Raw genomic sequence first — 27,011 nt, 5'->3', positions numbered from 1 at the left:
TGTCATGAGAAACAAGAAAAAATTAAGAAAATACCCATTGCTTAGAAAGGACAGTGGACTTTAAGTGGATAAGGTATGCATATCTAATTGGTGCAGACAATTGATAATTTTACATGACCTTATTGGCTTATGAAGTGGCATAGCTCCCTAAAATAATAGGGTTACAAATACTATGGTCATCTAACCACTCACACTATTGCTTCAGCAAATTACAGTTGGATACAACTCCCAAATGCAAGTAAACTTGGTTGTGGTTATTCATTTGATTAGGCTAAATATAACCTTGAGCTGGAAAAGTTGAGAATTGAAGTAAGACATGCCCAAGGACTGCATGAAGTACTTGAAAGTCATAAAATTGACCACCCAATTAAGGTCTTCATAAATCGTCAAGTTGTGTACACAAAATTAATCAAAAGCATGTTTGATTACCAATTGCATCATCATCACAATGTTATGAAAGCCCGTAGACACAATTATTATTATTATTTTGTTATGATAATAATAATAATTAATAAAAAAAGAACAAAAGTTTAGTTTGATGTATATACATAAAAGCCTAGTTGGCTAGAAACATTGTTAATGTACATGACACATATGTTCATGTTGTCATTTGGACAATTATTCCTTTTTATGTGTCTTTTGGTCTTTTGCTTTGGATTAACATTGCTTGACAATTTGGTGAGTGTGTATGGACACACGGGCATGGATGTTTACTAATAAGAGTAACAATGGGCAAAGCAAACTTAAGAACTTCTATAGCCAAAGTGACGGATCATAATGAAAAAATATATACCTAAGTCTCCCTATTTTTCTTTTAATCCATTGTATCATTGGCATTCAAACATTTGACAAGATTTTTCCATCTCTGAATCTTGTTCGGGGAAATGACCTGCTGCACTTTCACTTTGACTATTAAAAGACTTGAAAATTTTTACTTTTTATGGAAAATAAAGATTAAGGAAGGCATTTGGTTTGGGTTTTCTTTTCCCTGTCACACTCACATAAGACATAATGATTTTCATAGTTAGTTACAAACATCATTTTGCTTTCATTTAAAATGGTTGCAAGTGGAATATTACCAGTTAAAACATTTACATTTGGAAAAGTGAACAGTGTTTCTCATAGACGATTTGTTATGTTTCTACCGCTTCAGTAGTATAACAAAATATGAAACTATACAACATGGTTCAAGATTTGAAAGGTTGATGTACTTTTAGTTTTGAGTATGTTTAATTTAAAGGCTCATTTTCTTTATGAGTATTCTTGACCATGAGTTGATTTTGTCATCCTTTTGAAATTCAAAACTCAGGGAATATTCGAGTTTACTATAGAATATGGCCCTCCTTCCAGCCTAAATCCAACAATGTTGTTGATTTCATTGGGGAACATGGTTATCTATTCACTTTAGATCCAACAAAAACACTAAAAGATGGAAGGAAAGTATTTTAGTTTAATCGAGTTTTTGGTCCAACAGCTGACTAGCGTAGAGTTCCACAAAAGTTTTACTGAAATTTTTGCTCCATTTTGACTACCTTTTTCTCTTTCTTTACATCTCTTTGTTGAATTTTATTGATTTTTACTCATATGAGTTTTATAAGGATACTCAACCATTAACTAGATCTGTGATGGATGGGTACTATTTTTAAAAATTTTGCTTATGATCAAACTGGATCGGGGAAGACTTACACCATGGTAAGATTCTTAATAACATCTTAATTGATTTTAAAAGAAGAAAAAACAAGTGTTGCACTATTATCTTTCATGTTGATGAATGCAATAAACAAGAATGATTGTCTATTACATTTGCAAATTGAAAACCAGGATGTTTCCATCTAATATTTCTTTCTTGTTGTAGAGTGGTCCTTCAGAAGAAGTGACATCAAAGGATATGGGAATCAATTATCTGGCACTTCATGATTTGTTTCAAATGTATAATGAAAGGAATGACATCATAAGCTATGATATTTATGTGCAAATGGTTGACATTTACAATGAACAAGTTAGAGACCTACTTGCAGAGAACAAAACAAACAACAAATATCCTTTCGATAGGGTCAAACATTTTCACACTACTAATAAGAGATTAGGAAGAAAAATCTTTATTTCTAGTTTCTTGATCTTAATATTTGCAAATCATTTATCTGCTTAAATAACCTCAAATTATAAATCCGGAGTTGCAATGGTGACGGGTTCAACCTTCCTTATGCTAGATTGCATTTGCTGAAGTCTCCAACTGATGTTCTGACCCTCATGAAACTTGGTCAAGTTAATTGTGTCGTCAGTTGGACTTCAATGAACAATAGGAGTAGTCGTTCCCACGGGTGAAATTATGCTTTTCATTGGTTTATCTAACTGAATTTTGATAAATAAAGTAGTTGGGTTTATTTTAGGCACTGATAGGGCTGCTCAATGGGTCTCAACTTAAATAGTATGCATGTTAATGGTAAAGATTTGTTAGGGAGCTCCATTCACAGCTACTTGCACTTAGTAGACCTAGCTAGAAGTGAACAAGTTGACAAGTGTGAAGTTACAGGGGAAAGACTTAAAGGAAGCACAATTTATTAACAATTTTATTTCCTGTTTGGGAGATGTGATCACAACCCTGTCTCAAAAAAATTCTCACATCCCTTATAGGAACAACAAACTCACTTCTTTTGCAGGACTCCTAACAGAGGGAACAAACATGTTATTAAAACTCTTTTTAACTTATCTATCAACCTTGCAAATAAAGGTAGGGCCATTAGACATGGCATTGTGTCACCTTTGCTTCAATTGTTGAAGTACACAAAGTTGGGCATGATTGTAGAGGCACTCTACGGTTTGTTACTCCTTGTATGAAATTCAGAAGCAAGACAAGAGACACCGTGCTTATGACATTGACTATTAATACAATATAAAATGGGAAGTTGTCACTGACTACTAATTCAACTCCAAATGGGAAGTTGTCAATGTCAATGGTAACACATAGCATCTTAAATAGAAGCCAGTAGCTAATAATCTTCCAATTTCTTACATGTACAAATAGAAGCGAATTGTTTGATTCCAGAGTCATCACTGGATTAGTATGACACTAAGACCTAACCCACATGGTATGATTCATCACACAATGAAACAGAAGCTGACTTTGGTAGCAGAGTCTTCCTAATCCAGCAGTCAAAGATGATTGATTGCCTTAATTTAGTAATAATGTTGTAAAATAGCAACAACAACATCACATCCCCAGATCCCCAACCCATTTAGATAAAGATACTAGCAACTAAAATATGATATGATTAATACAATCCTTGAAAGACCTGTCCTTTTAGCAGTTGGCCAACAACCCAAGTTTCAATTAACAACAACTCATATTGTCATATATAGGTCTAAGTCGATAATAAAAACATGTGTTCAAAAATGAAGTTAGATAATATGTAATATGCCTGCTATTATTTGTCAAAAAGTCATGAAATGTATATAGTAGTTGTTTTTTTTGTTTTGTTTCCGGAATTGTTTGTTTGGCTTTTGTGTAATGTAAATGTGTGATACATTGCACTCTATGTTGGTTGTTTGATGTGGTGCCCCTTAATCTTCTTCTTCAATGTTTTTAAACAAGGGAAATGTTGCCTATATAGAGCCTAGAGGTTGACAGTAATCACTAATTCAGCATGGCTCTTGCCCAATTAGTTTTTAGGGGAAGCTCATAAAATCTTTTATACAAGTCTATTATGAGCTTTTGGAAATGAAAAGTAAATTGCCAACAATAAACAAACATTTATGGTGATGCTCTTAGCTATAAAGATGAACAATGCATATAAAATGCAATGCAAATGGTGTTTGATAGGTTTCTATGACTATTTTTGTATATAGCAAAATTTGCACTCCTTTCATATAGGTTTAGACAATTGTGTCTAATATGAAGAAATGGCTGCCAATGTACTTAAAAGCATCCAAAATTGTATGTACTGCTATTGAGGTTTCATGGCAAACAAACAAGTGGCTTGACTAGCAAAGTGGTGATATTATCATCAAAGGTAAGATTAAAAGGTAGCCATAGCTATCAACAACATGAGCCTAGGATATAAGATTACTAGCAAATAATAAATCATTTTTAAAATGACAAGAATAGCTTTGATATGGTTTTATAAGGGCAAAATGCTACAAATTTGGTCTCAAGTCAAAAATAGAATAACAGAGATATACTCAATAGTATCATATAAGAATAAAGAGTTACTCAAAAGATGATTGTAGAGGCCAAAATTACAAAAGCATTTTTTTGATCAACTTTTGGTTATTTAACTAGTCTCTAATCATTAAGTAATCTTCTTGAGAAGAGTTTCACACCAAGAAAAATTTAATGGTATCATACAAAACTGAATCCACATCCATAAAGAAAATAAGAGTTAACTTAGAATCCTTAATGAATTTTGTTTATCCACGTTAACTTCTATAATTACATTTGTTTATATAGTTTACCTCCAATTGAACTTGTTATTTCTAATCAGTAGTTGGGAATTGATTGGCTTATAGCTATAATGACTTCACCAAATTGTTAATTTGGTATTTCAAAAATGTATTATATATGTAAAAGTGATAATAATAGTCCTACTTTAAATGAACCTCCTTCGTAACAAAGAAGTACTCATAATTCCATACAAGTTTAATTAATAATTTAATACATGACATTTTAGAGGTTAATTCAAACCTGGTTTGAGCTTTGAAAATGGTGACAACGGCTTAAAAAATGCAAGAAATTATTAACTTCAGCTTATGGTTGACTACAACGACTTTAAACTATACACAATATCAACTCCTGCACAAGTAAATGAGCATTACTTAAACAAGAAGCCTTTGTAGTTTGTTCGTGCCAAACCAAACTTAAAATAGGTAGTACTGGTAACAATTTTCAAAGCCAAGTACTGCATAACTATGAAAGATTTGGTTTATATGGAAAACTTATGATCTATCTACAAAACATCAGAGAACCCAAACAAAACCAAAACAAATTAGAAAATGAAATAAAATAAAGTACCCCATCAAAAACACAACCAATTTTCCCTTTAGATTTACACCATTTTTACACAGGTTAATGGTTACTCAGTTATTGATTAACCAATTCTATGGTTAATGTCGATAATGATTCAATTATTGGTTCACAAAGGGTACTACATATCAGTAACAAAATTGTAGTTCATTAACCAATTTATATAAAGTATAACCCAATTATTGAGGCATAACTTAACATTTGTTATTTTGGATCACCAAAATAACAATATTACCCCAATCAAATCTCCTTTTGGAAGTACTGGTCTGCATGCATATGTATCCTCTTTGTATGGTGATATTAAATTAGTCATGCAAATAACACCACCATCTGCAAAGAGTTGTGCCACTTCACCTGAAATTTTTAAAATCGTCATGCCAGACTATTAATAAAACAACATATGATTGGTAGAAATTGTGGGAAAAATTACCCAACAAAAATATAGCTAAACTCACCAATCCTTCTAATATTTTTATAATGATCTTCTACTCAAAAACTAAGATCCTTGTTTAGACCAACTCGAATATTGTCACCCTCAACGATGTAACACAGTTTCCCTTTGGAGTGCAACCTTCGAGTTAGAGCACATGCAATAATGGTTTGTCCTGCCATCAATATAAATGATTAATGAGTCTCCAACAGAGGGCATGAGGGATGGAGTAATGACATCAATAGTCTATTCTAGAAGAATTCAAAGTAATGGTGTATCCTGATATATGTAGAAAGTAGAAACTCATCAGACAAGCTTTTATCTCATTCTTCTGAACAATTATATTTGATAAGAAACATGAATTGCTTCAACCAATGCCATGCTACAACATACACATTTTTCAACATATCATTACAAAATTTTATTAGGTCGTATGGATTTTAATCTATTTAAAACACCGCCAACATATTAAGTTATTAATAAAGTTGGATGTTTATAGGCAACCTACATGCTGATACTAATACGTTATGTTAACAAATTAGGGAAAATGATAGTAAGTATAATTTGACAAGCATTTGCCATGTATTGCACTGAATACCATGAATGACCATTATTCATTTGGCATGAAGGTCAAATAAAACACCATAGGGACGAAAATGAAGCACAAATAGTAACAGTGACCTAGAGAAGAACTTGGCGAGGGAACAGTACGACCTCGAGCTAGCTAGTGCTGAAATACCATCAAAGAGTTCAAAATACGAATTGGGTGAACATTCAACAGGGCCAACTAATGGTCTATTCAGCCCCCAGTAGTTCATTACACAATCAACCCCACAAAGAATGAAACTTAGAGGTGAAAATGAGACACTCAAAACTAACATTGAACAATGTCGGTGTAACACCACAACGGTGGCACACGACATTCAACGACTCAACGGTTTTCGAAGACACCTACAACGGTCGATGAGTCAGGGAGGCCAAGACGTGAGCTGAGGGAGGGGGAAAATGTAACGTCAATCACTAGTGACTTCAAGCGTGAGTGTTATTCACTTAATTGACAGCGCATTCCATGACAGTGTATACTAGCAACGTCATGGATTTCTCATTTCTATGACGTGAAAATAACAATCGTCATTGTATTAATATTGTTCGGTTCAAGACGGGTTGAGTAAAACTGTTGTCGTTTAACACATTATAATTACAAAAATACCACCACTTATTCTTCTAAAATGGATTCTAAGCACCAATGTTGTGCGTCGTAAAATGATGATTTTTTTAGTAGTGACAAAATGACAGAAGATTAGAGTAAATGTCCACTAAACGAAGGGATACAATTATTGAACCGCATATTTTATTTACTTTTTCTATAAGAAAATAATTTGCTAAAACAAATTCAATTCATTTTGCATGTATTTGAAAAATATTTTGCATGTATTTGAAAAATATTTTGCAACTAACGAATTGCTTCCTGGCTTAACTTGTCACTTATAATAACCGTATAACTTGAATTCGAACGAATAAATTGTTTATAATTGGAAATTTATTATAATCTATTATAAATCACTGTTATGTACTTATATTAACACTTTGTTCTAGTTTTGAAAAGGCAGAGCATTTTTTTACTCTAAATTCTTCCATATAAAAAAAATGCTTTGCAACATTATGTTCACAAAACAACAAAACCCAGCTGATAGAATTAAAATTTACCTTAAACATTTAGTTTTGTCCAATATTATGTCAAGTGATCAAAATAATTCGAATTTAAATTTCAAATGGAACAAAATAATATAGAACTAACATTAATAAATAAATTGATAAAAAATAAAATATGTTAATTAATGACCAAAATAATTTTACAAAAAAATTACCAAAATATTTTTTTGGCAGTATACTATTTTTTTTAATTTTACGTCATTATGTTTCATTAAAATTGATCTAGATTTAACTTTGAGTCCCGATTTACCCCACTGCACAGTCTGCACGGAGTGGTTAAAAATTTAATTTCTTGTTCAGACACTCCTTCTAAAATTTATTTTCCTATTCAGATGCGAATGACTGTTTAAGGAATGTTTCCGCGTTCACACGGGACAAAATCGGACTTGAAGAGATAAAGAAATTAAATATCTTAACTTCGCCTATACATCTACCCTACACGTCGCTAATCAATGCTCATAAATATAGCTCACGTACTTTCTCTTTTTTGCCACTATAAATATATACTCATTCTTCTAATATCATATATTCATATACACAAATCTTTGGTTCTCCTTCGTTCTCTTATCCTAAGTTAATTAGTGCAAAGATGGCTTCCAAACCTGGCATACTAACCAACTGGCCATGGAAACCTCTCGGGTGTTTCAAGGTTACATTATTAATTATTTTCAACTATATTTTATCACATTTTATTCTTAGCTAAATATTATATCTCTATTGTTTGGTATTTCATCACTTCTTTGCTTTATTTAAGCTGATTCCATTTATTGTTACAGTCGAGGTTTTGCGGATTCTAAAACTAATAGTATTATGAAAAAATATTAACCAATGAGTTGCCACAATTGTATAATCACGAGATATGGTTGTATAGATCTCCAAAAAGTTAATATTACACTCACAATTTCTTGTTTGAGACCTAAATTTGAAACTTTCATATGACTATACAATATTTGCTATAACCATACTCTTTAATTACCTTAGCAATCATGCATCATGTCCTATTAATTAACTTAAGACATGAAATGATGGTGATCTTGATGCTGCCATAACAGTGGGTGATTTTGACACCATGGATTGCACACAGCACTTACTCTTTCCTAGTGAGTGATGCAAAGGAGAGGGACCTTGGTTACTTCCTCATCTTCCCTTATATGATGGTGAGGATGCTGCATGACCAAGTTTGGATCACACTCTCTCGCCATCGAACTGCCAAAGGCAAAAACAGAATTGTTGACAAGGGCATTGAGTTTGAACAAGTTGATCGAGAAAGCAATTGGTTAGTATGCGGCTTGCTATCTTTACCATTTCATCATAATTATTTTTTCATAATTTTATACATTAACAAGGTTTTAAAAAATGGTTCCTAATCATGACTTTACTCGCAAAGACAAAGTTTTTGAGGTCACTCTGGCTGTAATTACGATCGCATCGACTATATTTATATGCAAAATTTCACAATATAAATTATTGCAATGAAAATTGTAACTGCAACCAACCGCAATTTAAAGTCGAAACCTTCTATATATACGTAATGAAGCTATTATTTCTCTTAATTTTTAATTTCTCTCGATCTTCATTATTATTAAATGAAACTTTTGCAGGGATGACCAGATCTTGTTCAATGGGATCATATTTTATATAGGTTATATGTTAGTTCCAGAGAGTTCTCACATGCCCTTGTGGAGAACAGATGGTGTACTTATCACTGCTCTTTTACATGCTGGACCAGTGGAGTTTCTTTATTACTGGTTACATAGGGCACTTCATCACCACTTCCTCTACTCCCGCTATCATTCTCATCACCATTCTTCCATTGTCACAGAACCCATTACTTGTAGGTTTTCCACTGTCACAAAACTTACTTTTTGTCACGGGGAGAAACGAAATGTTGATTGTGCTTGATAAAAAATAAAGACTAAAAATACGTTTTTTTCTTAATTATTTTTTCTATCAAAATTAATGGTATATAACACTAATACTTGTGCAATAAGTGCAGGCAACCATAAAGCAGGTTGATATAATCCAAAAAAAAAAAACATAACATCAAGTCATGACCTATACCGTTAAGTCCTTAACATAGCAATAACAACAGAAACAGGTGTTGCAACAAGTAGATATAATGTATACTTTTAGATCAGCTGGAATACAATAGAAACCAGCAGAATTATTTTTTTAACACAATGGTTATTAATTAAGTGAATTTTATCTATTTATCATTACGTAATTTCAGCCTACTTTTTGTTTAGTAGAACTTTACTACAAAACTTAATATATTAACGACAAAAGTTATTTTTTCATTATTAATTTTAGGATCATAAAAAAATTTGTGACGATTCTTTAAAAATTGTAGATATAAATTGGTCCATAGTTAATTTCAAAATTTCTTGTAGTGTTTACATAACATTTATTTAATACATATCTTTAAAAACATGATATTAATGGGCGAGTTATTGTCTTTGTCCTAACACATTGTCATGGGAAGCTTTAATTTTGTAACATGGACAATATAAATTTAAAAAATAATTATGTACTATTCAGCAAGGCAAGTGACTTTAATTACTAAAAAATAAATTGATTCTCGAGACAAAATTATACCACACCTCAAAACATTAAAAAAAATCAAATACATATGTACTAATTAATTGAGTTCTTCAATTTGGCAGCTGTGATCCATCCTTTTGCTGAGCACATAGCCTACTTTGTGTTATTTGCCATTCCATTATACACAACTGTGGTTGCCAGAACAGCTTCTATAGCATCATATGCTGGTTATCTCGCATACATTGACTTCATGAACAATTTGGGTCACTGCAATTTCGAGTGCATCCCAAAGGCCATTTTCACAGCATTTCCCTTCCTAAAATATCTCATGTATACACCATCGTAAGTTTCTACCTCTTAACCCTCTCCGTCATATTTTAATTGTGTTAATAAAAATATATATAGTATAAATATTCTTATTTATTTATGACAAAAAAAAGTATATTTCCTTAATTCTATGCATCTCAATTTGCTTTCATATACATATTCCTAGAACTGCTAAGTAGACTCTCTCATATCATATGACATTTTACATATTCAAAGTTAATTAACTAGCAGTAAAGTCATTTATCAGTTATGAAAAAAAAAGTGAAAAAAATATACTTTGCACCTATTATTATCAGTATAATATATATAATTTCCTCAATTTGTGTGTCTCATCATTGGGTGCTAGGTGACAAAAATTAATAAAATATCTTGGATTATTAAAAAAAGTTAATCATAACTAGTGTTCTAATGACATTGATTAAAAAACTTAAAATACTGGAAGAAAAAAATTACATTGTTGATGTTTCTTTTATATTTTCTTATGAATTATATAATAAATATTTTTCTTTAAATTTTTTAACCAGTATTTTAATCGTACTGGTTAACAAAACTTTTATAAAAGAATAGTATAAATTAATATAATCACTTGCAAAATTTATTAGTATATGAAACGTAGCTTTCATTACGTTTGATATAGATCTAGTAGGGGAGTTAGAGGACTTGTGTAGTGATCGTTATATACTGTACACAGTACACATTTACTCATTCAAAACCCGACAGCTCAATAAAAGGTGAGAAATGCAGGTGTGTGTTGCTTTCAAGTGTGATACATGGAATTGATTTCCGTCGATTTTAAAAAAAATAAAATCCATGAAACAATTAAATGAACTTTTTTTATTTAATTTAAAAACTTAGGTGTTCAAAAGTCAGTTAAATATTTAAAATTAATAAATATTGTTCAAACTAATTTGGAAGTTTTTTTTTTTTTTTACTGCATCCATTTGAAAGTTGAAACAGTATTATAAGGTCATAATTATTTGGTTACCAGTATAGAGAAGATAGGACAAGATAAGTTATTATTTCCTATTTCTCTCTATTATATGGCAAACTGATAAGATATGCTAAGCTCACTCTGTTAGTTCAGTTCATTCAACAAATTATCATATAAAGGCGGAGCAAGGAGGATAGGAGAGAGAGAAACAAAAAATATCATTGACCTTCATCTAATACTTAGAATTAACATATTCTTCATTTTTTTAATTGTTGAATTCTTAGAAAAGAAAAACTATTTTTATTTATGTGTCATTTATAAAGTTTAAAATTACATAAATTATTCTTTTACCGATTATATCATTATTTTTCGCCTAATCTTTAATTGATTTATAAATACATTTATTGTGGAGTTGAAATGAAATAAAAAAAATCTCAATTATTTTATTAAAATCAAGAAAATTTATTCCATTTCTTAATTTTTATACCAACCTTAAAAAGACATAAAAAGATACCGAGGGAGTGTAAGTTACAAATTCTATACACCAATCAGTAAATGATTTTTTTAAATCTTTTTTATAAGATTCTTAAAAACCAACATTATCCTATTTTCGAGTCGTTCATAAAAGTATTAATTGGAGCTGTAGGTATCGTATAGTGAGTCAAGTTATAGTACTAACAATCCACAACAGGTGGCTTCAATGCATAGGTAACGCAGTAATGAATTAATTAAAATATATAATGCAATTCAATCATAGGTTGTACAAACCTAAGCATGTGAACAAACGATCGACATTAATTGGTTGAAATTAGCGACACTAATTTAATGCGATCGTTGTACAAAGCTAAACATATGTACTAGTACATGGACAAAACATTTCCAAACATTGACATCTGCATAACTAATGACCAAGGTGCTCATCAAACATTTATTTTCCCTATGAAAACAATAAACATTTCGCTACTATGACACGTTTGCTTCCCTATAACTGTATGATATGTTCCACGTATATCATTAGTTGGATAGATGTCAGAGTTTGGAAATGGTTAGTTCGTAGGTTTAGCTTTGTACAACGATTGCATTAAATTAGTTCTGTTAATTTCGATTAATTAATATCGTCTCTGTTCATATGCTTAACTTTGTAGCAAAGTCCAACGATTGAGTTGAATAACATCCCATGAATTAATTCCATTAATGTGTTTCCAATATATTGAAGCCACACCTGCGATTGATCCTGTTAGACTGAGACAACCCATTACGCCAAGTCATAGTTTCAGTCTTTCAGATAACAATATTTTAATATAGAACTTATGTACATTCAAAAAATAATAATGATTAATTATGCCTATATTTTAATTGTCCCTGTTTGTTGGCCTTTCTAATTAATTAGAAAATAATATCTCATGTTCATCTATTTATCGTAAAAATCTGGAAACATTTTTTTGTCACTAAATCGCATTAATTGAACACGAATAACAACTTGCCCCAAGACATTTTTTTTATAACTAATGTTAGTTATTAAGTGACAGTTTTTTTTTTTTGGTTAGTAGGAAAATTTGAATTCACATCAAATTTGGAAGTGTCAATGGATCAATTTGGGTTGTATATGGTCAAACTCATTATTTAACCTAATCAAATTTACATATGATGATTTGGGTTGATTTGCAAATGATTTGTATTAGGTTAGGTCAATGAGTCAAAAGATTTTAGTTGTTGTTCTGTTCTAAAATGTAATATTTTTTATAAGTTAAAATTTGTATTAAATGAATCAGATACAACTGTTTTTAATTATTAAATTTTTTATTAAAAAGAAAATTTTATGATATTACTACACCTCATTCTAGTGACTCGTCAATCTATATATCCATGAGAGATAGGAAATTAGGTATATCATATTTGAGATAAGAAATCTCAATAAGCATAATAAAAATATGTTTCAAACACATTTTTCTACCAAAATCAATGGAATATTACTAAGTCTACTCTTTGTAAATAGATTCGAAATATTATTAGAAACTCATTTGAAGTGACTTCTATCACTAAAATTCTTGTTGCTTTGATCCTCAGAGTTAAGAATACATTAATGCTTACTCAACTTAAGTTAGTAAGTATATGTAATCAATAGTAAATAATATATGATTTTTTTAATTTAAAAATATATATTATATATCACATATATTAATGATATAATAATTTAATACAAATTAATGTGATAACAAGTCAGTGGGTTCAGATATTGAAGCCTGTGACCCAATCAAAAACTCAATGAGTTTGATTGATTTGATCCGGATCTGACCTAAACAAAAAAATTATCCAACCCAAATTGTTTGAATTAGTTTAGGTCAATTCGAGTTCACGGATAACGTGCACTCGCTTACACCCCTAATTAAGTCAATTTTATAACTCATTTCATAAAAAAAAAGTGTCACATTTAAAAAACATTATCAAAAAATAAGTATCATATTAGTATTTCAATATAATATTAATTGTTTTTTTCAATAATACTCCTAATAATTTTTTTTAGTTTTTTGATATAATATTAAAATTATTCTCTTGCATCTATTTAATAAAATTAGATTTGTATAAATATTATTTATTTATTTATTTATTAATTTTTCTTGGTATTTTTGAAATAACTTAGAACGATACTTATTCACAAAAGAAGGAAGCATACGTTGTCAACATGTCATCCACTACTTAAAATATCATTATTCTTATCACCATTAATTATTAGCTTACATGATATTGGTTGTTAAACATGATACATATTAGATCAGGGGTTAAATAAAGTAAAAAAAAATCATGATAGGAGTTGAACTCATGACTTTTATTTAAAGGCTAATAAACCTCTAAAAAATCATTTTGTTAAATTAACCCTATAAATACTATTTTACATGTATCATTAAAAATTAATTATTAATTTTTAGTGAATTACAAAAATTGGTAAATTAAAATAAAATATTTAACTATAATTTAATATTTAATTTCACATGTATTTATTTTTATTATAAAATCTTATTTTAATATAAATTAACAAATTATTATATATATATATATATATATGTATATATAAATTTGTTCTTATTAATTAAAATTTTAAAAATATGACATAAAATAATATATAGATTATTTTAAAAAAATCATTTTATGTAGTTTATAAAAATTTAAAATAATATTTAAATAATCTAAAAAAATAAGAAACTATTACTTTTTATAATTAAAATAAATTTTTTTATAATTTATATATAAATAAAATTTACATAACTTTTCCAAATTACATAAATAATTTAACTAATTTTCTTAATTTATATAATTGGTATTATAAATACTTATTTACTATATAGATTTTGATAGTTAAAACAAAAAATATTAACATATAAGTTTCCTTTTAAAAATTAAATATTAAAATTTTGTTAATTTTATAATTAGAACAAAAATAATTGACATATTCAAATAAATTTACGTAATTTGTGTAATTTACATATTAATTGATGTAATTATATTAATTTATAAAATTTAATTATAAATTGTTAAAATAAAAATAAAAATATATAAACTATTCAAAATGAATTTAAATAAAATTAAAAAGATTTATATATTAAATATTTTTAATAATTAAAAAAATTAATAACTATTAACTAATGATACATAAAATATAATATTTATAAAATTAACTAAATATAGGAAGTGTCTTAATGGTTCATTACTTTATTTTTAAATAGAAGGTCATAAATTTACCTCCTACCATTTTTTTCACTTTATTTAATTCCTTGTGACATAAGTTCCATGTTAACAACCTACATAAATATCATGTCATTATTAATATGCTACATTAAAGTTAATATTTAACTTTAGATCTTCAAATAATCAAAATTGTTGTTTATTCTTAAGAATAAGGAGATTAAATGTCATAATTAAGAAATAGAAGAACTAAAATTATAAATTTAAAATTATAAGAAGATCAAAATTATACTTGAACATTTTCTTTTTTAAATGATATTTTTTATGTTTTTTAGAAAATAAAACTTGATTAATAGCGATTTACTATTTTTTATTTAATTCTTTTTTCAAGTTATAGTTTTTTTTCCCGCTCGCTACAATAAATGTTCCACACGTATCATTAGTTGGGTAGATGTCAATATTTTTTTGAGAAGGGTAGGTTCGTATGCTTGGCTTTGTACTACGATAACATTAAAACTTAGTCTTTGCGGTACGATTTAATTGTAAAGACAATCATCATACGAATCGGAGATCTCGATTGTCGTAGTTGTAGATAACGTTGCTTATTTTTTTATTTGTGCAGTTGTTGAACTTAGTTTTTAAATTCTGGTGGAAATTGTTGACGATATATATATATATATATATATTATATTTATATATATATATATATATATATATATATATATATATTATATATACACTCACAAAAAAAGAGAGAATTTCTCAATAAATGGATGAAAATGAAATACAATATATACTTCTTTATGATAAATTATAAAATACCATTTTTTATTTACCAATATAAAACTAAAAGCAGTAACTTGAACATCAAAACTAAGGCATAAATACTAGATTCAAATAAGATTATGAATAAATTAATAGTGAGGTGGATATTATAAGTTATATGTGATAGATATTCGAACTTCATATATCTGTATCTGATGTTCAATACTACACTACAGAATACTAGTATGTGATTTACTGACAGGTGATACCTTAAAAAAAAAAAAAACACTTAAAAATGATACTAATAATATACGGGAGACAACAGGACCCCATCAAATAGATACATATGTAATGGAATTTCTATGTATTAAAACCTGAAAATATAAGTTAGGTAGAGACCTTTAATGCAATATGATAGGATAATTAACAATATGTTGATTGATATAAGGTAAGGATAAGTTAATAATTTGTTAGGAACTAAAGCATCTTTCTCTCTCATCGTGAGAAGTTTCTCTCTGAGGAGTCATGCTTTTAGGGTTTTCAAAAGGGGGCTTGTAGAGGCATTGACAAGAGGAGGTTAGTTGAACAAAACGATAGTGGCAGAGATGGCATAACAGAGGAAAAGACATGGTGCTAACCTGACCAGAATAGAAGCTAACAGTGAGGATGGCATAATAGAGGATAGTCACAAGGTGGATTCGGAGGTGTATTTTTTATTAGTAAGCCTTGGCAATTACCAGGGCCTGCTAGGGATTATGAACATTATCAGCTGGAACTATCGGGGCTTGGGCCACCTAAGAGTAGTTCCAATCCTTCATGATCTCATCCAAACGCATCAATCGGATGTTTTGTTTCTCTCAGAAACCTTGGTGCTTGCTAATAAAATAGATGAGGTGAGATTGAAATTGGGTTTCCATGCAATTTTTGTAGTTGATAGGATTGGAAGAAGTTGTTGGGTGGCTTTGGTGTGGAGGCATCCTTTTTCTTGGAATGTGCTGAATTATTCATCAAACTTTATTAATATGGAAGTGGTGTAGGAGGGTAAGCCGGTGTGGAGGTTCACGAGGTTGTATGGATTCCAGGAATTGTAGGAAGGAGTCGTGGAATATGCTTAGGAACTTGGCTCGAGACAATTCTCTCTCATGGTGCACTATGGGAGACTATAATTATCTGTTGTCGCAAAAAGATAAGTGGGGTTGGCAGGCACAACCTGCTTGGATGCTGCAGAGGTTCCGGGAGGCTATCCAAAACAGTGGTCTTATTCATCTCCCTCTTGAGGGATGTCAATACACATGGATCCATAAGAGACACAATGAACACTATAGAAGAGAGACTAAATAGGGGTTTAGCTAACCAAATTTGGCTTGACATATTTCCACAATTCAGGTTAAGTCATATTGTTTCTAACAAGTTGGACCACTCACCCATCTTGCTTTGCTTGGAGGGACAAGCTAAAAGAGTCTCCACCAAAGTGTTCCGTTTTGAGAATAGCTTGTTGGGAGAGCAGGATTTGGATGTTGTGGTGACAAATTGGTGGGACAAGGAAGGGCCCTCAAATATGCTAGGCAAAATTAACTCGAGCATGGAGGATTTGAAAGTTAGGAGCAGAAGGTTACGACTGAAATTCAGGAAAGATATTGATATGTACAGAAAGGAGATGGATCAATTAAGAGGAAGAAGAGATAGTCAGGCGGTTGGGCGTATGGATGAGTTGCGTGAAAAGATGGCGGTGCTCTTAGCTGAGGAGGATTCCTTTTAGAGACAACATGCTAAGTTTCACTGGCTTCAAGGAGGTGATACTAATTCTAAGTTCTTCCACACATTTGCCTCAGCTAGGAAAAAGTAGAATAGGATTTGTAAGCTGATTAGTGAAAATAGTGAGAAAAAGGTGGATCAGAAGGGGATGTGTGCTATTGCGAAATCCTACTTCACTAATCTATTCAAAAAGTTTGGTTCGGAGGTTGAGGCTATCTTGGCGCATGTGCAGACCAAAATTTCTAATGGAGATAATGTGGGTATGGTGGCCCCATTTGATAAAGAGGAATTCATATTAACCCTTTTCCAAATACACGGATACGGTTCCCGGTACAGATGGGATGAGCCCCGCCTTCTACAAGAGATTTTGGGAGACTTGTGGGGATGATATATCTTAGGCTAGTGTGGCTTGGTTTGAAACCGATGTGCTGCCTCCTTAACTGAATGCAACTAACACTGTGCTTACTCTTAAAAAGGAGAACCCTTCGGCAATGAAGGATTTGCGGCCTATATCCCTTTGGAACGTCTTGTATAAAATATTATCAAAGGTGTTGGCTAACCAATTGAAACCTTTGCTTCCTAAATGTGTTTCTTTGGAGCAACTGGTGTTTGTGGAGCATAGGTCCATCCTGGACAATGCTTTGGAGGTTGTGGAACCATTCATCACAAGAAGTGCACGTATAAGGTCAAGAAACGGGAAGTTGCACTTATAGTAGATATGAGCATAGCTTATGACTGTGTAGAGTGGGACTACGTACTTACAAGATATTATGCTCAAGATGGGATTTTGTCAAAAAATGGGTGGAGTGGCTAAGTATGTGCTTGAGTTATGTCTATTTTTCAGAGCTTGTGAATGGTGAAGGATCTAGTCCAATTGTTCCTCAAAGGGGTCTCAGCCAAAGTGACCCTCTGTCAAGGTGAGCCTCTGTTGTGAAAGGTTGTCTACTTTTATTAAGCGTGCTAAAGCTAGAGGTGACTTGCATGGGATTCAAGTTTGCATAGGGTCTCCCACTCTTTCTCATATATTATTTGTCGATAATTGCTTCTTATTCTTTAGAGTAGAGGAGAAGGAGAGTAGATGTATTAAGGAAATCCGTAACACCTATGAGGAGGCTTCGGGTCAGTTCGTCAATATAGCAAGTCAGAAGTTTATTTTAGCAGGAATACAATTGTGGTCAATAGAGAAGAGGTGATCTCAGTTCTAGGTGTGGTAGAGTGTTTGGGATGGGAAAATACCTAGGTTTGCCCTCTATGATAAGTAGGAAGAAGAAGGCAGTCTTCAATTTTCTGAAGGACCGTATCTAGCAGAAATATCAAAACTGGACAGGTAAGCATTTATCTAAAGTGGGACATGATCGAAATGCTTGTGAAGCCAGTTGCTCAATCCATCCCAGCTTATTGTATGAGCATTTTTTTCATCCCAATGTCCCTGGGGAGGAGATGGAAAAAATTATCAACTCTTTTTGGTAGGGCTCGAATAAGGAATGGGCAGGGAATAAACTAGATGAGTTGGGACAAGCTAACTCTGAGGAAGGAGTTTAGAGGGATATGCTTCCTTCATTTCCATGGCTTTAATTTAGCCATGCTATGTAGGGGTGGAAGTTGACCACTGACCCAGATTAGTTTCAAAAGTCTTCAAAGCTAGATATTACCCACATGAGGGGGTTTTTGTAGGTCAATCCCGGGCATAATCCAAGTTATTCTTGGCGTAGCATCCATGCAATGCAACCCAGGTAGTGGTTAAAGGAGCATCAATATTTGGAAAGATCCTTGGTTGAAAGATGTCGATAATTCTTGTCTATAGTCTTCCACCTTTATGGTATGCATGACTTATGTGTTACTGGTTTGATCCACCACGATAGAGGAGGATGGAACTTTGATCTTGTTAATACTTACATGCAAGATAGAGATATATAGTAAATTATGAAAATTCCTATTTGCAAAGATATAGAAGATGATAGGATGATTTGGAAGTTGAGTAGGGATAAAGTGTTCTTTTGTTAAGTCCGCCTACTTCAATATTATGGAGCACTTGACAAATGTGGCCCAGTACTATATCCCTAGTAATTGGAAGGCTATTTGGAGGCTTAAGGTCGGTTCCAAATTGCTACAATATTGGACAACCATTTTCATTGGCTGAAGCTTGCACCGAGGGTGTTTAAATGCAACATTGACGCTGCAGTTTTCTCTTATCAGAAAAGGTATATGGTGTAAGGATGTGTGCCCGTGATGATAGAGGTCAGTTTGTCATTGCCAAAACTTTTTGGGCTCATGGGGATATCCATGCGGTTAAGGCTGAAGCTATTAGTTTACTGGATGCTATTCAGTGGTTGAGAGCTATAGGCTTTAATGCAGTCTCCATTGAGATGGATTGCAAGCCAGTAGTTGATAGTGTGATCAGTAACCCGGTCCCTCAAACTGAGTTAGGGGATATTCTTTTGGCTTGTAAGCAAAGACTTTTGGTTTTTTTTTTTTTTTTTTTTTCAAACTTTGGGTTAAGTTTTATTTCGAGACAAGCTAATCACGTTGTTCATTCTTTAAGAAGGGTATCTTATTTGTTTGCTAGTCATCACACTTTTGATTATATTCCACCCTGTATTGTGGTTTTATTACCGCTGAAATGAAATGAGGTTATTTCAATAAAAAAAGAGAGTTAAGGACAAGTTCAAAACTAAGTCAATGTGACTCTTTACACATTGATGATGTGTTTGAATGATAAAAAAATGAAGAGGAGAAAAAATGTAAATTATATTTTTTTATGTGGATGATGAGAAAATAGAAATAAAAAATAATATTTTATTTTATTTATTTTCTCTTCAATTTAAATTTTAATGTTTTCTATTTCTTCTTTTTCTTTATTTGCAATCAAACAAAATGTTCAAAATTAATGGGATTCATCACTTGTAAAAGCTTTTTTTTATATAAGAACTAATTTTAACCATTAAAAGTAATAGATAGGTAATTTGCGGGATTTATTTTAAAGAATTTTTTAAAAAATGCGGGATAAGTATGTAGAACTCATTTTTAAACTCTTAGATAATTGTATCATTCGAGTAAAAAAATTCTAAAATCATAAAATTGATGTGATATAGTAGAATATATATATATATATATATATATATATATATATATATATATATATATATATATATATATATATATATATATATATATATATATATATATATATATATATATATATAAGTCTTAACTTAATGTATTGAATTTGAAAGTTATATATAGAGTGATACAGTATTTAATTTAAGGAAAGCATAACTTTTTATACTAATAGTATCTTCCTTAAAAATACATTTCTTCATTAATAACATGTTTATTTTATACATATTCCAATATACAAGAAAATATAAATTTTCGGTTACATATATTTTCAAATACTTAAAATTTTTCTTAATTAATTGGTGATTCAATTCTAAGTCAATTATCTACGTTAGAATAGTTTAATTCTTACATACTATTAATGAAAAATATTTTTTGTACTATTAGGCAATTAGATTTTATTTTAGATATTTTTAAAATTAATTATGTAATAAGTCAATATTTTTTTAGTTATATGGTAATCCATGATTTGAATTATAAAGTATTTTGTTTATATTGTCGATATATTTCATTTAAATTCATGTTAGAAACAAAATAATGCATTTTTTATTTATTGAAACTCATGTTAACAAATGAAAAAATAAAAATAAAACAAGAGTGAATTAATTAAATTTGGTTTGTAACAGGTTCCATTCACTGCATCATACCCAGTTTCGGACAAATTACTCACTCTTCATGCCTATTTATGATTACATTTATGGTACCATGGACAAGACTACAGACACAACATATGAGATAGCATTAAAGAGAGAAGAAAGTTCACCCGATGTCGTACATCTAACACACCTTACAACCCCAGAGTCCATCTATCATCTAAGGTTGGGATTTGCTTCCTTAGCCTCTAGACCTCAATCTTCTACTTGGTACCTCTCCTTGATGTGGCCTTTAACACTTTGGTCTATTCTCGTGACTTGGTTTTATGGTCAAACATTTGTTATGGAGAGGAATGCTTTCAAAATGCTCAATTTACAATCATGGGTTATACCAAGATTCCATGTACAAGTAAGTTTTGGGTAACAATATTTTCCATTTCCAAGAAGGAAAAATATTTCCTATAAATAATATTTTTTTTTTACACTTTTACAGTACCTTTTCAAATGGCAAAGTGAGACATTGAACAAACTTATAGAAGAAGCAATACTTCAGGCTGAGTTAAGCAAAGTAAAGGTTTTAAGTCTAGGACTTTCAAATCAGGCAAGCCCCTTCATTTTTTTAAAATAATTTTTATTTTATTTTTTTCACTAGTTGGATTAAAGTTTCTATTATATAGATAGTACTTGAAAACTTTTTTGTTTATCCAAAATTATTTTATATCGTCATGTAAATCAAAATGCTCAAACATATGTTTTTGTGTGTACACATGTTATTTAATAACTCACTCAATTCTATTAACAGTTAAATAATTGGTTGATTCAGTTTCTTTAGTTTGAACTTTATTATTCTATTAGGCTAATTTTGTTTGTTTGACATCCATGTATGTAAACCATATATATGTTCATTTAGAAATGATAACTCCATTTTGATCTATTCATATAATATGGCATATATCAATACATAATTCTTTCATTCCTTAACTCTTTTTTCTCAATCACCTTTTTCATGGTTGCTCCCACACCATTACCCCTAATTAAATTTAGGTCTTCCAATTGTCACTAGCTATCTACATTGAAATGAGGATTTATCTTTGGTTCTTGTATCCCCAATTCTTGATGTGCCAAGCTATCACAATTGGTCCCGCTTTAACGTCCATGTCATTGCACAGGAAGGACAGATTTAACTTTTCTAAATAGAGTTATCAGATGGGTCAATTCTAATATTGTCAAGGGGTCTAACTTAGTTAATTAGTTGAATAAGAGTGTGACTTATTATAAATCTCCTGATGCTACCTTCAATTACTATGAACAAAAAAATAATAAAAAATGAGTCAGTCTTAATCCATTTAGTCCTGACACATGTAGGCTAGGGAAAAATGACCAATAAGGCCAAGTGAGCTAGGGTCAACCTTGAGTTAATTCACTTTTAAAATTTAAGACTTAGAAACCTAAGACAAATGTTTCCTAACTCTTTGAAGATGTCTTAATTAGTTAAAGTTGAGTGAAAGATGCCTCAATCAAGACCAAACAAAATATGTTTCAATCGAGATCAAGTGGAAGAGGCCCTAACTTAGGCCTAACTGATGATGCCCTAGCCGAGACAAAAGTGAAGAGACTTTGGTTGAGGCTAAGTTGATAATAATCTAGCTGCGGTCAAGCTTAAGATGTCCTTGCCAAGGTCAAACTAAATATGCTCTAGCTAAGGCTTAGGTGAATTTACTTTGGTTGGGATTGAGTTAAAAATATTGTGGCAAAGTCCAAGTTAAAAATATTTTGGTTAAGGTTAAGTTAAAGATATTCTAATTGAGGTCGACTTAAAAATATTATTTGTATATAATTAAAAAAAACATTTTTGAAATGGTTATAATTTGTGCGTTGGCACCTTCCTTAAGTCATGGCTCCTTACTAAGTGAGACTGTGTGGGTTGGGGGCTTTTTTGCCTCCTCTTTGGTTGGGATAAAAAGCACTAAAAATTATTACAGTTGGTCAAGTGGCATGACCCTAGCACTTGGGCTAAAATGACAACTTTAGTTCACAATACAAAAACTAGCTTCTAGAGATCCTATATTTCCTTCTTGGAAAAGTTGTAATACACATTTTTTTCCCTATTGGCAATTACCAACTATAAAAATTTGCTAACTATATTCTTTTTATCAATAATTTGCTAACTATATGAACATATAGAGTAAGGAGTAATGAATTAATTGAGAGCCAAAGTATAAAACTATCTCCTCCACCTCTATAACTAATACAAATTATTATAAGTCCACTCCCTTATTTTAGTCACACAAACATTCTTATTAAGTGTGACTTGATATATACATGCTAGGAAAGAATTTGTCAGGCTCTTTGTCAATCAAATATCACGCAAAAAATAAACCTATTCCCCATTTAAATTATGACCTTTCGTGACCCACAGTCAGAGAACCAAACTCAATTAACATTCTGTATCGAGCATAGATCCCTCCATCACACTGACTTAGACAACATTGTCAACCTCTACAAGCAATTAAGCATTCAACATATATTACCATACTTATAGATTTAAAGAGATCACACAACATTGCAATCTACAAAGAAATTACTACCTCCATGAATTTAGATATAATCAATTTATTTAATTAGCATTTATCCATATAAACTGTATATTTATTTTAAAATAATATGTTCAATTTTGCTTTGTTCATAATGGTATGCTTAAATCAATGATTTAATGATAGCACGCGTTCAATGGTTGCAGGGAGATTCATTCAATAAATATGGTGAACTTTACATCAAAAGATATCCCGAGCTTAAGATAAAAATTGTGGATGGCAGTAGCTTAGTCGTAGCTATTGTTGTTAACAGTATTCCTAAAGAAGCAAGGCAAGTGCTTCTTTGTGGCAAACCTAATAAGGTTTCATATGCCATTGCGAGTGCTTTATGTGAAAGGGGTACTAAGGTATGTTTAATTTTATTTGCTGAATTTGTTGAAACAACAGGTACCTTATAATTAAGCATTATTTTCTTCACTAAAAATATTTTTTATTTCTTTAGTTCTTTATTATATTATAAATAATTAGAGCTAGCTCTCAATGAAGTGTTCATTTGTTATCATCCCAAACTTATTTGTTAATGCCAGCACCCCATAAAACAATCTTTTTATTCATTTATTAAATTATAGATTTTCAATTGACTTGTTGGAAGTTTTCGATTGTGTGAAAATCATTTAGAACAATCAAAATTAATTTTTTTTATATTTAACTCCAAAAACATCAATAGCTTGTAACACAAATATTGAAATTGCTACCATAAAATGTATAGTCACATTCAACAAGTTGAATTCTACTTGTGTAAGTAGAATTTGGGTACACTAGCATTTATGTTTATTCGAATGGCAAGAGATTTTTTTTCTGTCATCATGACTTTAGTATCATAACATTGGTGTGAAATATTTATTGATTTTATTAATAATTAATTTCTTTCAAAAAATTTTACTAACTACTTTTACTGAAGTTTCATTTCTCAAATAAGTTTTTCTCTTTAAATAGATCATACTTCAAATCTTACTTAAAATATTTGACCTCATTGTTACACAAACCAACATATATTGATGTGAGACCTTAATGATCTATTTGGTAGAAAAGACAAAAATAAAAAAAATATTTAAAATATTAGAGTGTAAGAGATATGAGACTCATATTATTTTTTCTCTATTTCTCTCTTTCTCTTGGCCCTTTATTTGCCGGCCCCTACCAAAGTGAGATTTCTATTTTACTTTCTTTATACTCAATACTCAAGAGTCAAGGCCTCAATGTAAAGAAAGGTACTTATTTTATGTTTTTAGAAGCTTCCAAATTACGTTCAAAATCTATGTTAAAATTCCATCTAGTTCTTTAAATAATCAGTAGTTGCTTATGTTCTAGAATTAATTATTTTAAAATCTTTCCTTTTTTAAATCTCCTCTCTTCTCTAAATATTAATGGTTTGAACTCTTATTTTAAATCTATTACCAACCATGTGAATCACCTGATACAAAATTATTCTAGCTTTGTTGTCCATAGTAATACAAAATTATACAACAAGATTGTTTCTTAAAGAAAGTCTCAAATTCACGTTTTATATAGTTTAATAAGAGTATGCTCTTTTCAATGACCTTACCTTTTTTAGTGTTTCTTTCCTAAAAATTACATAATGACATCCTATAATTCATCTTTCTAAATTCAAATTCTTATGATTTACTATGCATATCTTTTCATAGTCTTATTTTTCATTTTATTTAAGTTAATTATGAATATTTTATCTGTAAATTTAAATACCTTTTCATTTAGATTTCTAAACTTTTACTTTTTAAGTTGATTTAAATTTAAAATAAGCATGCGATATATGAAATTTCGATTCACTAGTAAAGCAATATGAGAATGCGGGATTGATGGGCAGAAATATTTACTACAATATATTCAAATATAATTCTGCTATATATGTCTTGATAAATGGAATCATTTTTCAGGTTACCACTATGTATAAGGACGAATATGACAAACTTCAATTAAGGATCTCCAATGAGTCCAAAAAGAACCTGGTTTTTCCAGGATCCTATACTGCTAAGGTAAATTCCTCTAACCTTTTTATTTTTCTTTTATTCTTACTAATTGAAAAATAGGCACTCTGGACCTAGTGCCTTACCTGTATTTTTTTTTTTTGAGTTAGATATGTAGTAATAACTATCATGTTAAAAAACTATTAGACGGTAATTATTGTGATTATGAGTGATTTTTAAAAGTAGTTGAAAGATAAATTAAAAATAATAAATGTATATACCAAATGAGATAATTATCTTTATCAATAATTATAAATATTAATATCAAATATCTATTAACTTTGTTTAAAACTTAATTAGTCATATTTAATAAAGTCTTTTTTCTCGAAATAAATTGTAAAGTCCAAAACCTTATTTAAAGGATACCAACCCAATTTGAATCAGACCACGTAGTGTTGGCTAATCATTTAATAATACACCTCTTTCTTTCTATTTGAATTTGTAGATATGGTTAGTAGGAGATCAGTGTGATGAGGTCGAACAAAAAAAGGCACCAAAAGGATCATTGTTCATACCTATTTCCCAATTCCCTCCGAAGAAACTTCGCAAAGACTGCTTCTACCATAGCACACCAGCCATGATAGCTCCCCCTTCTTTAGTGAATGTGGACTCTTGTGAGGTAAGCAACTACAAACTTTCTTAAATTTTCATCTCTCTCTCTCTCTCTCTCTCTCTCTCTCTCTCTCTCTCTCTATATATATATATATATATATATATATATATATATATATATATAATTCTTCAACATATATACTTTTATGCATTTTGGAGCCAAAATAAATTTCATAAGTAAGGAATTTCCATATGCAACAGAACTGGCTGCCAAGAAGAGTGATGAGTGCATGGCGTGTGGCTGGAATATTGCATGCCTTAGAATGTTGGAAGGTCAATGAGTGCGGAAATGTCATGTTTAGCGTTGAGAAAATATGGCAAGCAAGTCTTCAGCATGGGTTTAGGCCATTGAAGATTACCCTTTATTCATTTCTAAATTAATTAGCATGATATAAATCTAAATCAGCGTGTCTATAAATATATCAACAAATTAATCAACTAGCCAGCTTATGATATTTCCAATTACAATATGGATTTTTATCAAACTAGCTATATGAATTCTCGCAGCATATATATGTTGTGTAATAGAAAGTGTGTTTAAATAATGCAGTAGTGATCCTTTCGAAAAATGCATGTTTCTTAGTTCCTTATGGGAATGGAGGGGAGAGGGGGTATTTTTCTAATATATTTTCCCCTGTTTTTTTAATGCTTTAATTGTAAGGATATATTATAAAAACTTATAAATTTAGATTTGTTAAAAATGGTTGGTCCTAATAAATTAGTCTAAGTATTGAGTGATTTTAAATTAAAAAATAAAATAAGATTCGGGAGATTTTTTTTCTTCTTTTAAATGAGTTCACCCAACTCAATGTAAACTAGAGTATGCTTGGTTTTGCATGTTTTTTAGGTTACTTTTTCTTCAAAGGATAAACCTTTTGGGAAACTCTTAAAAAGCTAAGCAACTTATTTTTATAGAGCACTTTTCTTAAAAAAATAAATAAGAGAGT

The 27,011-nt window shown here is 30.4% G+C and overlaps 1 protein-coding gene across 1 annotated transcript; it reads left to right on the top strand.

Annotated features, from left to right (window-relative positions):
- The first annotated feature begins 7,654 nt into the window (after positions 1-7,654).
- On the top strand, positions 7,655-26,633 carry LOC100790115 (very-long-chain aldehyde decarbonylase CER1). The gene is made up of 10 exons (XM_003528959.4): positions 7,655-7,812; positions 8,216-8,439; positions 8,765-8,997; positions 9,827-10,046; positions 20,907-21,282; positions 21,367-21,474; positions 23,614-23,814; positions 25,363-25,461; positions 25,898-26,071; positions 26,266-26,633. Exons 1-10 carry the CDS (start codon positions 7,753-7,755, stop codon positions 26,443-26,445), a joined length of 1,875 nt encoding a protein of 624 aa, XP_003529007.1. The 5' UTR covers positions 7,655-7,752; the 3' UTR covers positions 26,446-26,633.
- Positions 26,634-27,011: the final 378 nt, after the last annotated feature.

The sequence above is a fragment of the Glycine max genome, chromosome 7 (assembly GCF_000004515.6).
Source record: "Glycine max cultivar Williams 82 chromosome 7, Glycine_max_v4.0, whole genome shotgun sequence".
In the NCBI taxonomy this organism is placed as follows: domain Eukaryota; kingdom Viridiplantae; phylum Streptophyta; class Magnoliopsida; order Fabales; family Fabaceae; genus Glycine; species Glycine max.
Note: the sequence above shows the minus strand (reverse complement) of the source record. Positions and strands in the feature narration are given on the sequence as shown.

Coding starts and splice junctions, on each gene's coding strand:
- LOC100790115 (XM_003528959.4), top strand. CDS start 7,753: ATGGCTTCCAAACCTGGCATACTAACCAACTGGCCATGGAAACCTCTC. Junction 8,440..8,764: donor GTTGATCGAGAAAGCAATTG/GTTAGTATGCGG, acceptor AAACTTTTGCAG/GGATGACCAGATCTTGTTCA. Junction 8,998..9,826: donor TGTCACAGAACCCATTACTT/GTAGGTTTTCCA, acceptor TCAATTTGGCAG/CTGTGATCCATCCTTTTGCT.